At 36.6% G+C, this 15,608-nt stretch overlaps 1 protein-coding gene across 1 annotated transcript; it reads left to right on the plus strand.

Moving 5' to 3' along the window:
* The first annotated feature begins 369 nt into the window (after window positions 1-369).
* LOC139115986 (beta-alanine transporter-like) lies at window positions 370-10,381 on the plus strand. The gene is made up of 10 exons (XM_070678466.1): window positions 370-812; window positions 2,574-2,677; window positions 3,754-3,908; window positions 4,803-4,974; window positions 5,295-5,427; window positions 7,956-8,053; window positions 8,338-8,546; window positions 9,153-9,261; window positions 9,410-9,613; window positions 10,084-10,381. Exons 1-10 carry the CDS (start codon window positions 411-413, stop codon window positions 10,163-10,165), a joined length of 1,668 nt encoding a protein of 555 aa, XP_070534567.1. The 5' UTR covers window positions 370-410; the 3' UTR covers window positions 10,166-10,381.
* The last annotated feature ends 5,227 nt before the right edge of the window (window positions 10,382-15,608 follow it).

Consider the following 15,608-nt stretch of genomic DNA (forward strand, 5'->3'; position numbering starts at 1 on the left):
TTTTGGTAATTGTTTCAATGTGATATTTCCATGTTAAAGAAGAATCAAGAGTAACCCCAAGATAGATAGCAGAAAAATACATTTTGGATCACCAAATCACCAACAAATAAAGCACCCTGAAGGTTAAACTTTCTGTGAGCAGTTTTAAAGATAATGTAGTTTGTTTTGTCAACATTAACAGTGAGCTTGTGGGACTTGCACCAGGTATGTACTTTTGTTAACTCTGTATTTAAAATATCCAGGTCAATTCTATGTATGATAAATTATAATTTATAATCCATACAGTGATGTTTCATGCAAATTAGAGCCAATCAGATCGTTCCTAAAGGTTTCCTGTCGTACAATTGTTCACTACATCGCAACACTGGGTATACAGTGTGAAGTCAATACTATATTCACGTAGTTTCAGGATGTCTGTAGAGAATATACTACACACAATAGGCGATACTGGGAGGTACCAAAAACTCATGCTGGTCGTATTTAATTTTACTTTTGCTCTTCAAGTGTTGTTTGGTGTAGTCTCCGTCTTCTTTTCAATGTCAAGCGATCATTACTGTCGGGTGTATTCAAACCAAACCTATGAATCTGACTCTGCGTTAAAACGTGCAACCATTCCCAGAACGCATCATGAAAACCAGACCATCTGGGATTCCTGTCACATGTACAACGTGAACGAATCAATGATATTTGATAGTTATTTTGCCGATGGTACAACGTCTAATAGGTCGAGCTTCGCTGCGATGGATATTCGCCCATGTTATCACGGCTGGGTTTTCGATAGATCGTCAGTTTCGAACAGCTTGGTGATGGAAGTAAGTTGATATATCATTGATAAAATCATTGTATCGATACGCTGCTGTCGTCAAACACTATCTTCAAAGCAAACATATATGCACTAAATTTAAAACTACTAACCTTTCCTAAAATGGACCGGTACCAAAGTTCATTTTAGTTCAATCACCAGTACTGTAAATATCGATGACAAAGGAAAAAGGCAAAAAAATAGTCCACTGTCAGTTATCGATGCCGCATGATACCATGTGTCAGCATTGATATTGTTGCGATAATGTGAGATATTTGACATGAATGTATCACCTGAGGGAAACCTGATGGCGTGAAGGATGGAAAACAAATAATTGGGAAGACGGAACCTAGAAAATTATGTAGAATAGGTTTGTGTTGTTCCTGCCATTGCATGGGGTCACCTAACTTAATTGAGGGCGCCAACACAGTGGAATTGCTGCATGTAAAGTTAAACGAGTGAGACGATGTCATCGTGGAAGCAAAATAGTAAATCAATTACCACAACTACGTGGAATTCCATTGGACGAAAACTTCAACAAAGTGTCTGACGTAAGACATTCCAGGAAGACAGTTGTTGAGGGGAAAATAGTAAACTATTTGTCATCAGTGACAAGGGTAGTCTATGAGGGAACTGCGACTAAGATGAATATTTTTGATCTCTTTCAATCGTGGTTCTTTTTCTGACGAGTGGCCATTCTTGGTTCACTTTCAAATCCACAGTAAAAAGGTTTAATGAAACAATCATGAACAAACAAAAGAGTTTAAATTCATATTTTGCAATTTCCAATGTAAAATATCCACCAAAGTGAGATAACATCTCTGATGAAAATTCGCTGTGTTGCTCACGTGCTTTACTCTGGATTTAAAGTCATTTTCCTACAATCACTGTTTAAGGAAGGCTGATGAAATTTAAGTAGATACTGGACTTCTTCCCCCCCCAGAGATCGAGACGTGGCCAGATTTGACTAGCAGAGCCAAGAGTCACAACGTGGCCATGTCTACTGATATTTACAATTTTTACTTTACCTCTCTGATACCACACTAATGACACCCGAAAAGTCAAAGGTTGGCTTTTACATTATATTGGTAGCCCGAATACCTTTTAATTAACATTTGAAATCATTCTTAACTACAACAAAAATCGACCTTATAACTTACTAAGCAAATTAGATTGCATACTGAGCCGGTGTTTCAAGCAATGAGGTAAACAGAACGTCAGCAAAATTTATGACGATCAAGTTAAGCGTTACTGAAACTGAGAGCAATAGTGTAAAAAATGTGAAAGACGCCCCCACTTCACTTTCCAAAACTTAGTGCTGCAAAAGTGTTTGTTTCGTTCCCGGTATGTGTACAGAACCTTTAATGTGTAAGATTTGTGTTTTGTTTGTGTGAGAAAGCTTATGTTGAGATATAGTCGGACCTATAAGAGTTTCCAAAGTTAATAGGATGACCCTTTTTGCTTCCGTTTCGAAACCAGCCGTGGGGAAAACCCTTGCAAGTTGAAAATCAAAGCAAATAACAATGCTGTGGCGGAATTGACTAATTTCTTTGATATCAAAATAATAGTAGCAGAGTAATTGTATAGAGGTTTATTTTAAAGCAAACGCAGCTATTTTATCAATAATATCTCCAACAGGAAAGAAGCTCACAGAGAAATCTGTGTGCAGGAACTTTGGCTTACACCAAAACTCTGCGAGAAATAATTATCAGATCATTAATTTTATTGTATCGTTTCACTGCATTTTTATGTATGTTTCGAATCTTTTCAGTTTGACCTAGTGTGCGACAAAGGTTGGCTACAACAGTTACCAAAATCAACGTATGCATTGGCAGGCATTTTCGGGTCATTAGTTTTTGGTCCCCTCAGCGACGCGTAAGTATTTGCCACCATAACCTTGAAGCCCTTGTAACTACAATTCTTGACGCTTTCCTTTGTTTTCATAAAATAAATTAAAATTCTTACGGCATGTTGCAATAAGAAAATGCACATGGAAACCATTTAGACAGAAAAAAACAATGCTTAAAGCCCCAATAGCTGCAAATGTTAAATAAACCGATTTCAAAATATCCGTATAGTTTTCCAAGAGTTTTCTTCGAATAAGACCCATTAGAGACTGAAAAAGTGTATAACGCTGCCCTAAGTGTCAAAAGTGGCATGTAAATTCAAAGGTTTTAGATTTCCCGCCATTATCAAAAACTAATCATATGACAGAGAAAATAAAGATTACAAAATTAAATGTTGGCCATCCTGTGTTGTGCATTCAAGTAAATTGCATCATGCTTGTTTCTGGTATGGGGACGATGTGTACGTGCAGGAAATACTGTTTATTGTATTTTCCCGTGAGGGCGCCATTTTATGGGTGCGACCCCGTTTATTATAAATCCTGTTAACACGTGGAGGCATGGTCTAAATCAGCGAGCAGTGATACTTCAATACACGTCCTTCAGTTAGCACATTTACACGAACCAACTTTGGTTTGAAAATAAAATCATAAAAATAATGCATAAAATTAGCAGCTATTGGGGCTTTAATATATAGAATAAGCCTGGAAAAAACTACGTTTAACTTTATCATGCTCTACAAGCAAAATCCGGAGACTGTTGAAAAAGCAAGCTTAGCAAGTTATATGAAAATATTACATCGTTTGATAAAAACATCTACGGGCATTTTCTTGTTGACTTATCAAAATGATACAGACACTTCTGAGCTGTCGGTTCCAGGACATTTAACATTCAGAACGATGAGTCAATGAGTTAGACATAATTGTCGTGCTTCTAGTAGCTATTCTGACTACTGAATTCACCAGCTTGTCATCAAAATTAAATACAGCTATAAAAGAGCTAAGGGTGAGGCGGATAAACTGTACGGTGCCAACCTGTATAAAAACACACCAGTTCATTTGAAGATAATGTAAGCTTTGCCTGCATTTCCCTTTTCTTGTCTTGCAGATATGGTAGAAAACCAACGTATTATTTCACCTTAATTACCGCCTTCATCTTCAATCTATTAATGTATTTATCTTCAAATATCACTATATTTCTCGTATGTCAGTTTATGGTTGGATTTATATCTCCAGCAATTTATAACATTGGTCATCTCATAGGTAGGATTACAGTTTAGTGGGTGATTGCTATGCTCATAATATTTAATATATCGATTATGTAATTTACCCTTTGAAACGAGCTGAAACGTGGTCGACAAAATAAGCATTTGATCCTCGTTCAGTGACTGCACATATGGAGAACTGAATATGCTGCCGTTTTATAAAGGATCACGCGTTATTCCGCGTTATTTCGCTTTTTATCAAATGAAGAATTAGCCTCAGTAGCATCATTCTCTCATTTGATCAAAAATGATCCAAGATTGACATACATAATTTGAATATTGTGACAGGAAAAGATACAAAAAATATTTTAACCGAAAATGGAGACGACTGGCAAAAATGATATGCACATCCTGTCTTAATATTGACAAATCAGCATAAAATCACATAATTGTCACTCCCAGAAAAGAAAGTATATTTTGTGGAGTAACCATAGTAATCCGAAGTTACTTATTTCACAAATCCTAAGTAGCATGACAACTGCGTCTAGAGATAAAACTTTTTAAGGCAAGGCAAAATACTTTTCACCAAATGCCCTAATTTCACCACGTTTTCATCAGTACAGTCTTGATTCCTGCCATGGAAACAATGGTGTTGCATTTAAACTGCAATCTGTCGGTTAAGGGAATTGGCCAATAAACAAGATACACAACAAAGATGCCGAAGAGATAAAACTCCTCTCATCAATTCCAGCGCTACCATCTATTCATGTCCGTTATTCATTTATTTATTTATTTATTTATTTATTTATTTATTTATTATTTATTTATTTTCAAAACATTATCTTCGATATCCATGGTCTAAATTTATTGGCCTTACAGTGTTACATCTGAGCATTTTTGTCAGAGAATAAAATGTGGTGTTCAAAATTGAAATTCTACATCTTATTTTCAGTTGTAGAAATGGTAACCACGAACACCAGGCCAATGGTACTGGCAGTCTGTTCATTATCTCATCCGTTCTTTCAGCTCTTGCTAGCGGGTATAGCCTTTGCAGCCAGGAGTGATTGGAGAAAAATCCAGCTATTTGTCTTGTTAAGTTGTACCCTTTTCATTCCGTATTACTTGTAAGTACCTAAAAGACAATCGTAGTTTCAAAAGTCATGATTGATGTGTGCACGTTTATGTGTATTCTGATGATGAGTGTCTTTTGAACAGTCTTTTGTGTTATAGGCATTTTAGTTTTGATTCGTTCGCCATAGAGAATCAGAAACGGACATCAGTTTGATATTTGAAGACGACATATGCAAAACCTTGTGTATGAATTAACAGTACTGACATGTATTTTATCGCTTTTATGTACATCTTAGTCCAGTTTCTTTCATCATTTCGATGCTTCCTTATTTTGTTTTCCTTGTAAACTCTTACAACATTACATTTCTCATAGTATAATAGATGAGTCGCCAAGGTGGTTATTTCAACAAGGAAAGCTTGAAGCAACAGACAAACTGTTTGAGAAAATAGCGAAGTGGAATAAAACCACATATCTCAGACAAAGTCTAGAATCATCGAATACCGTGGTAAGTAAATCAAACATGTCGACATAACTTATCATGAAAAGTCGAACACTGACATATTAGTTCAATGACAAGATAATCCATGCAGTGATAAGGATTAATAAGAAACGTCTATCTGAGAGATTTTTGGCTTTTTTAGTCTAGCGTGTATTAAATATTTTGATTTTTTTCTGTGAAGTGTGAGTGGGTTTTTACACTAATTGACTCTAGGAAATGAATATAAAGACGATAAAGAATTCAGTGGTTCAGCAAAATTAAATATACAGATATGTGTACATACATGGCATGTGTATTATCACAGAAAAGTGCAATGAAAGCTGATGACAGAAAAATAAGAATAGACCGTATTTGAAAACACATTACACAGCTGAAAACAACTAATATAAGAACAAAAATGAAATCATCATACGTTGATCTGGTATGACTTTGAAAAAAGATTTATAGACAGATATGTGCGTCATTAGGTATTTTTGTGTGACTTTGTTCCAAACTGTTAAAGCTTAATCTTGTAACGTCTGTTTCATTTCTTTTTTACACTTACACTTCTAAGAATAATGTGTTATTATTTTATATTGCATTTTCCTGTTTTTAACCATAAATTTTCTTTGTTTATATTTTTTTTATCAGCAAAATATTTATTTTACTGTCTTTTTTCTATTCATGCACACTAATATATCTGATAATACTAGATTACTACCCGCATTCTATAAATTAAAGGCTATTTTTATTTATCACACGCACAAGCCAAGTTTGTCGTCTCCGAACAAAAAATACGGGATTTAATACGGGATTTATTCCCTGGTCGTTCTACGTCACGACAACCCGCGTCTGTGTCATCAATTTTGGTGCGTTCGGACCTTTTTTGCGTCGATCTTCGGTGTGTTCGTCGATGTAAACAAACAACATGGAGGTGGCGGCCGGTATTTTCCCACGATCAAAATGTGTCTGAAGTGAAAAATATCGTAAACATTAGTCATGATTATTAGAGTCTGATAAAATACATCAACTAGGCAAATTTTTGAGCCCTCGTATTTTAGTTTTGTCGCCAATATGTATGGGGGTTCGTATTCGTATAGACCCGCCGATGCCTGAACTTTCGACGCACTGTGTACTCTCATGCGGTATGTAGACATACGGTTTCCACTGCAACAAGGGGGTCAAGTGCGGTGTCCAGGCCTCCAAAAGTCATGTAATGAAATCGATATTTTCACATACTACGACAATAACAATCCGAACAATATAAATACAAGAGTGTACCGCCTGTATATTCCGAAGGAATTACTTGAATAAGTTGCGGAAACAACGAACTCGAAGCTGGTCGCGTTACCGTGAGTTCTGTAAGCATTGCAACCAGGGTCAGGAGCGATGTTTACAGTGTTCGTGTCGTCGAGATTCAGTCGATGTTTGTTCCCGAAAAATAGCATCTCTTCGTCTGAGGTAAATTTCTAGGCCTATGCTATCTTTGAAATATTGTATAACTTTGCGGTAGGTACGTGTAGACCGAGAGGTCGTCCATACACCAACGAACGTGAACGCCGTGTTCCTCGCTCAGGCGACGGACGACTGGAAATGATTGACAACTTGCGCACGGCGTATTGATATTATTCCTAAAGTAGTACAAAAGTTTGAACGCGGAATCGTCATGGAAAACTTCTTTTACTTAACAAAAAATAACAAATTCCTGGCTTGTGCATGTGATAAGTATATTATTCCCTAATATTTTTCTTCGATCAGCGAAGGAAAATACGATTGACGTTATGACCGTGTCACCACGAGTCGAAGACGAGTGGTGACACGGTCATTACGTCACTCGTATTTTCCTTCGCTGAACGACTCGTGGTGACACGGTCATTACGTCACTCGTATTTTCCTTCACTGGACGTAGAAACTATTAGGAAATAATATCTAATTATTTACATTTACAGCATGCGGCCAAATACTTGTTTCAAATACACGTATTCTGTGTGTTATTCAACCGATCTGTTTTATTTTGAAAAAAATAACTTACAGGCTATTTTTATATACAAATGATAAACATTTTCTAAAACCGTCCAAGCCCATACAACTGTCATAATGAATCCGCATAAAGTATATTTGACTTTTATTGAAACATAAAGAAAGAAGAAAGAAAGAGAAAAGGATAGATAGATAGATAGATAGATAGATAGATAGATAGATAGAGAGAGAGATAGATAGATAGATAGATAGATAGATAGATAGAGAGAGAGAGAGAGAGAGAGAGAGAGAGAGAGAGAGAGAGAGAGAGAGAGAGAGAGAGATAAATGAGCAGGCAGACAGGCAGGCAGGAGGGCAAGGAAAAATAAGGAGTGTAGGTACATGTATATAGGTAAGGTAATTGGTCGGTAGGTAGGTAGGTAGGTAAGTAGGTAGGTAGACAGGTAGTCGGGCAGGCAGGCAGGTAGGTAGCAAATTGTGTGAATGTTCGTATGTATCTGAGAGTCTATGAATGTACATGTAACTATGTGTATAGGGAGTATGTGGTTATTTATTTAAGCCTGTTTTCATTCAAGGAAGAATGTGATAAACGGGGTTCTGCTATTTCTGCTCTAACAAGCCTATTTGTACGAAAAGAACTAAGATATCGGACAATAAGTATATCTGTTGGTTGGTAAGTACTCCAATTAAAGTAAATATGGCAATTGTTACTATTTCAAACTGAACTGGACAAATTGTACAAAGTTTTACCGGAGAATGGCATTTTATCGAAACATTTTACGAATCGTCCACTGTATGTGATAGTGAAACTTCTGCCATCCCGATGGCCCTATAAAACCAGCTCCATGAATTGTACGTAGTACGTTAATCCGTGTATAAACATGTCGGGTAAGTTTTATTGAATACAATAAAAGAACCAGGTGCGCGCCTTCTCATGATTCTCGATCTCGCCAACAGGTTTTCAGTGGGAGTCTTCTACTATGGTATTGCCTACAACTTCAACTTTGTAACAGACAATGCCATTCTTACCCTTGGTTTAATCAGCATTGGTGACGTCATCGCTTACGTATTATGCTGGCCGATGCTGAAGTATCTCCCAAGGAGATGGCTTCTATTTTCATCCATGACGGTCAGCGGTGTATGTTTGATTGTTGCCGGAGTAGTAGGTGAGATTGTGTCGCAGTCTGCTAAACGTCATGTATAAAAATTTTGAATCAATGTTATTTACATTTTTGAGGGTTTGGTTCTGATATGCTCCAGTGTTGGATACGCCTTTCTCTAATTGTGTAATTTTAATAGTCACCGAATATGCAGTAGCCATATCTGCCATTATAGTCATCTTCTTTGATCGTCTGGTTCTAAATGATATGCTGGCGCTTCTTCATAATTTCGTTTATTCATTTTAAAGTGAACTCAATTTCGAAGGAAAGAATATCAACTGCAAATAAAAACAGACCTCAGCTACAAATATTCTGTTATAGGAGAGATTTGAATTGATTTCTGAACCCTATTGTCACTGGAGATGCTTATTGTAGCATATAGTCCCTTACACTAGCCGCAAAGGGGTGTAAGTTTTAAAAATTTTCGTTTACATTAAGATGTCATTTTTGACCAGCCCCCTCAAAAGGTCTAACGGTCCAGGCTTAGTTATCGGAACTTGCTGACGAACCTCTCTCCTGGAGACAAGGTTTATTTTAGGCTAAGCTCTAGGAATGACAGAGTAAAAACAAAACCAAACTAATGAAACTTGCATTTGTTTCCAACACGTGCAGATATAGAAGCTATGAAGCTTGTACTTTGCGTCGGAGCGAAGATGATCGCGTTGGCTGTGTATATCGCATTATTTGGTTACACAGCAGAGCTGTTTCCGACTGAAGTAAGGTGCGTAGCACAGTTAAATCAGGAACTGTACTTTTTCCAACATTTGTCATGGAAACGTCAAAATCCTATCGCCTTGCCAAGAGATCAAACCTTACAATTGAGGGACGCACTGTGTTTAAACTATTTCGACATTATTATTATCTCCCAGAAATGCTTCTATCGGGCTCGGTCAAACGCTGGCAAGTATAGGGATGACGCTGGCACCGTATATATTTTCATTGATGGACATCAACCCGCTTCTTCCTTTCATTATCCTAAGTTCCTTATTTGCATTCGGTGGTTTGATGGTGCTCCTACTTCCAGAGACTTTTAAGCGAGACCTGATGGACTCAATTGATGATATAACAGTGAGGTAATTATGTAATATAATGCCAAACCTGGTCGCATACAAGTAATTTAGGCATTGCTCACAAATAGTAAGGAGGGGTCTGAGCATTTCACATGACGGACAAACTGATGTATTTCAAGCTCCTCTGTCACACATTGGAATTATTTAGTATCAGTACTTCCATTCCTTAGTATAAACACCACTGCGTGAATATGAAATGACTTGGTCCAATGAAACAAGTTTTGGACCAATCTTAAATATTGTATTTTGTTGATGTATAATGTTCAAGCACTTGTGATATTGAGATACTGTAGAAAAGATGAATAACTCAAATATCTATCATGGAAAGAGCTAACTTCAAAAAAAGACGTAATCAATAATCACAAAATGTACAATAAGTGATCTCAACGAAGGTTGCTCTTGCAGTGTCTTTGGATTTTCTTGTATTTCCTTCTGCTCTCGGAGATTGAACTTGGGATATCTTTACGTTATAGATCTGAATATAATTCAACCGTAGAAAAGAAAGACTCTGAGGATAGAAGACTTATTGGAGGACGCCCACATTCAAATCAATAAATGAAACGTTTAGTGACAGAGTATACCCGGCTACAGCACCCTGGGATGTGCTTCGGAATGGTCTACAAAGATACGTAATTGTTTATCGTGAAAAAATCCACCTGCACATAGCACAAGCAAAAAATGCTTTAAAGTTTTTTTATCGACACAATCCTACCTGAGTGCAAACAGTATTTTATTGAGCGCTAGGATGCGGATGAAGGAATGTATTATTTATTTAAGGAATTATATATATATATATATATATATATATATATATATATATATATATATATATATATATATATATATATATATATATATATATATATATATATATATATATATTATATATATATAACCCTGGTTACGATTGTAAGCCATGTGATTAGATCTGCCGTATGTTGCAGAGTGTGATGACACATGTATGGAAGTTCATTGATAGCGTCTTCACCCACAATGCATTACAATGCTTTACTGATTTTCACTGCTGGAAGTGTCAGTTTCAGTATCTATTTAACAGGCAGGAAAATTTTCAAGACAACGTAGTTGGTCTTTTTACATGACTACATGTGCTTACAGGTGTGTGTATTTGAACGACTTTGGTATTTAGAGTAATGAACTTTTCAAAGTCTCAGAAGCCGAGACACACCCTCAAGTTTAAACGCGGGAGGACCATGTTTTTTCCCAATTGACGTGAAGAAGTTTCTAAGTGAGCCGTCATTATTTACGGAGTAGGGGTCGGAGGAATGTGAGGGGTCAGTAAAAATGGAAAACTTCGGGGTGCTCAATTTTTGAGCGAACTCCTAAATTGGAGCACCCCTCAGATTGCACCATTTCACACGTCAATTTCTCAACATTTTTTATGTGAGAGGTGGGACACCCCCTCTCGTGCTCTTTGGGGTGTTCTACAATTTTACTAGTAAGAAACAAAACAAAAGACACCTCTCAGATTGCACCAGACTTCACGATTGCACACATCAATTTTTTACAGGATCTAGGACAAAACTGAACTGATGTGAATTCTTCCTTTGGGCCTATTATCACACAAAACATATATTTTAATTGACTTTAGTTCAATGACCATTTTTACAATTATCCACACCGTATTCAGGCTTTCATTGAAAGCCGGTTGCTGTAGAAATGGCACGACTAGCGAAGTTGTAAACAAATAATGAATGGATTAAAAAATACTGACTCTGACTGATTGTCCTCTAACATTGTTTTGTAGAATTGTGAATTTTGAAAATGACACAAGAAGGCTGCAGATTTTTCATTTGGTCTTCAATCTCGGCAAACTGAGAACTCTTTTTTACAAAATGTACTGTCATCGTTTGGTTGTTGAATATTATGACTCAAACACTGATCATGCAAAAAATGTAACAAAATATCAGTGTTCAATGTCATTTTCAAACAGTTTTACGTTGTTCCTCTGGTGTTTTGCCTTTTCATCGTGACAACGTCCTCGGCTATAAGACATTTAAAGTAAGTGTAGATTATAAATGAGAAAATAAATTCTTTCTGTTGGAGAGAAGATATCAGGAAGCCAAAATTATAACTATGGAGGAGCCCCGTTTTTGTAAATAACGCCATCAAGCAAAACTCTGCAGGTGTGTTAGTCTTCAATTTCACAAAAAGTACGGTATCGTGGCACCTCCCATGGCTGGTGAAGACTACGTACGGTTGCTGTTGGAGCAATTCTTTAGTAAAACCAGTAATAAAACCCTCCAGCGAAGGTGAAGAGAGTTAAAACAATTTTATTGACTCGCTTTGGTAACTGTTGAGAACACTGAGTTTTCAGCCATTTCATTTTGTAAATAACGTCACGACAATTTCACTGTAGGCCTGGGCTATCACACCGAATAGCATCTACTTTTGGTTCCAAATACTCAGTAATTTTCTGCTCCAGTCAAAGTAATTGTATCGTTACCCCTCATTATCATTCTTGGTGGTAAAAAAAAGAAAGTAAAGTTTGTTATGTTGGTATCTAAACAAATTTGAAAGCCACTTTCTGTGCTACCTCAAAGCTTCGTTATGTTTCTAGTATTTCAAATACATTTTGAACAATAACCTTAAAACATTTCATTGTTATTCTCCACAATCAATAGGCTGCAAGGTAAAAAGTTCATGATGAGTGTTAAGTCATCGGTTTAGTGTCCGAAGTCAATGTCTCTGCCTGCTTCATGGCAGAATGTTTTCGTGAATCATATAATGTTACATTTAAATCCAATTATTGTGGCTTCTTCATTGTTTGTATAGCCGAAGCAGATATTTTGTTTCGACATTAAAATGTCAAAAGGTCACAATTTCGTTTAGCACACAGGAAATTGGGATTCAGCCGTTTTGAATTATGAAAAGTATAGTGTATGCTAACTTTTTTCGGAAAAACGCTTCCGGCGTTTTTATACGATTTGATTGATCTAATATAGGCCTATATAGTCATCAGAAACGATAAAAATGGTGTGTTACTCATATGTAAACAAAAGTAGACTTGTTGAAAATGGAACGAACGCAAGTCTGTACAAAACCAATATCCTGTTTACGGTAACTGTATTTAACTCAATATTCAAAGCTCTTAAAAGGGCTTCGACCCCGTGAACTTACGTTGTGACGTTTCATGCACATTAGCGCCAATCATTCCTGATTATTTCCCGATGCACAATCCTTTAATTACGCCGAAAAACAGGACATTCCTCGATTTTAAACTGTTGTTGTGAAAAATGATGATTTATTTACACTTGAACATTGGTTATGTGCAATAATAGGCAGTCTGTCAACATACTGACATTACGAACGTTCTTAGACCATATCGCCCTCTTACGTTTTCTTTTTCTCATTCTCTCATCTCCCTTCGTTCCAAGCTAGGTTGTGACTCTCAGACATTCGAATGCCACTTTATTTAACATTTCAGCATACAAGACTTGTTTTGAACCGTAGCAATAAGGTAACTAGCCCTCAGCACTTCAAAGAATTGTGTTTAATCCAAAACTTTTCCCGAACAATGATTAATGCTTGTGTATTCTATAACTCTTCACTCACATCATGTCTATTATTACTATAAGCATTATCTCGAATTAATTTCACTTTTCGGTTTTGATATACATATATATTTAAATAAGTAATGTTTTGCGAGCAAGAATAGTTTGTTGAGTCTCAGTCATGATACGCCAATATAGGGGCTATTATGGTCAAGACACGGTTTACCGTGTTCTGTCAAGATTATATTGACCTAGCATCATGATGTTTGTTAGTGATATACTACACACAATAGGCGATACTTAGAGGTACCAGCAACTCATACTGGTCTTACTCAGTTTAAACATTGTGCTTCAAACGCTGTTTGGTCTGGTCAACGTCTTCTTTACTACGACAAGTGACCCATTACTGTCGGGTGTACTTAAACCACACTTATGAACTCGACTCGTCCTTAAAACGGGCCACAATCCCCAAAACACATGATAACCAGACTTCCTGGGATTCCTGTCGCATGTACAACTTGAATGAATCCATGATATTTGAAAGTTATCTTGCCGACGGGACATCTTTTAAGAGATTGGCTTCACAGCCACAAGTGCTAACCCATGTGATCACGGCTTGGTTAAGTTTTCGATAGATCGTCAGATTCAAACACCTTGGTGATGGAGGTAAGTTGATATAATTTTCCATATTTTAATAGCATGCAGACAAGGTCACATCTCAAAACTGAGTGACCGTTATTTGGAATATATTTACGATACTCTATCGATATCAAACTTTTAACTTTTTAAGAAACTATAGACACCAATTTTATATATCTGTACAACAAAAAACTAAAATGCATGTGTACCAAATTTTATTACTTTTAGCGTGATCAGCAAAGATCTTGACATATCGACTTAAGAGAAAAAAAAGATTTTTGGCTGACTTGGTTTAACCATACCTACATGTAATGGTCCAAATCGTAGAATTTTTGTTCATAAAAGTTATAGTTAATTTAAATGTCTGGAACGTGCGCAGGGCTGAAGTTGTCGACCTTTTGCGCAGTCTGGTTAGGTTACCTGTCACCCGTTTCATCATGGGTCTTATGAACGCAGATGAACCTCCTTGCTACGTGATGGAAGTTCAGTTCAGCAGCAATTGGCTTTGTATCAACAGTCGCAAACGAAAGAACTGAGGGTAGCAGACTTCTTGAAGAGCGCCGCCAACCAAGTCAATAAATCCAGCATTGAATGTCAGGGGATATCCAGCACGATAGGTAGAGCTGAAAAGGGCGGCAAATCTTCGGAATGATTTTGAAAAAGACTTATGTTTTCTGTAAAGGGCGGGAAGCTGCAGACTTGTGCCATTAACAGCATGTGGAACTTATTTGAAGCTTATGTAAATAAAGCATATGTTATCATACGTTATACATATTCATTCTTCATCGAAACGAAGGCAATGTAAGTTTCTATGATAGACAAATATACATCGATCTAGCAAAAGAAGTAATGTATTATTTCGGGGAGTTTACTCAAGGCTGAGCGATACGTCGAGATCTTGGACAGAGTAGAGACTCATACAGTAGTTATGTCAATCAATGATGGTTTATTGCTGAAATGTAAAGTTTACACATCAGAGATGCCAAGCTGAATGCAATGAGTGATCATCCCCTTTTTGAAAGATATTGTAGCATCGTATGTAGATTAAATTAGTTATGTCTGCAATCACTAATCAACTAGTATTTCTTGATTGGCTAAACGTGATTAAAATATTCTTCCATTGGAAAATACCTTACTAAACTTCCTCTCATTTTGCATCGATGATATAGAATTGTACATAATCTGCATCTGTTAAATCATTTTTATATAATATTTTCCTTTATAATCATCCCAGGGTCCTATCTAGGATTTAGATGCTTATGATGCATATTCACTATATACTACCTTGACAGTTAGATGTAACTGACTCAAATTCCTTTGTATATCATTGAAGACGCATTTGATGTCCCTGACAACGAAGTTTTACCCAATGTGAACGAATATTCGTATCGTTCATTAACCTTTACACAGACTTGAAAGGTTCCGTCGTATCGTTCACTAACCTTTATACAAATTTCGAAATTACAAATTTGACAATATTAAAAATTCAAAGAAAATTTAGTCCTTACCAGAAGCAAATGTCGACATCTGCAACTAACATGACCTACCAAGTATCTATTGACGAGAACTGCACTAAGAGTTCATTCGTTGCAACTGCATCTGCGAGTGCTCCTCAGAAAAACTGCACACCGCTATCATCTGTCGTTTATCATCCTGTTTCCGATCAACAGCCCCAACTACTTATAAAGATTGATATCGTAAAACAGCTTATGGCTTTCTTTTCACAAGTGCTATGATCACCGGCGGAAATTTAATATCCCTTTGACACCAGCAGCAAATGCCGGAACGAGTACTCCTTTTGGATATTTAACAGCATTTTTCATATCGCAGATTCAAATGAAATTATT

Source organism: Ptychodera flava, chromosome 17, assembly GCF_041260155.1.
Source record: "Ptychodera flava strain L36383 chromosome 17, AS_Pfla_20210202, whole genome shotgun sequence".
NCBI classification, from domain to species: Eukaryota; Metazoa; Hemichordata; class Enteropneusta; family Ptychoderidae; genus Ptychodera; species Ptychodera flava.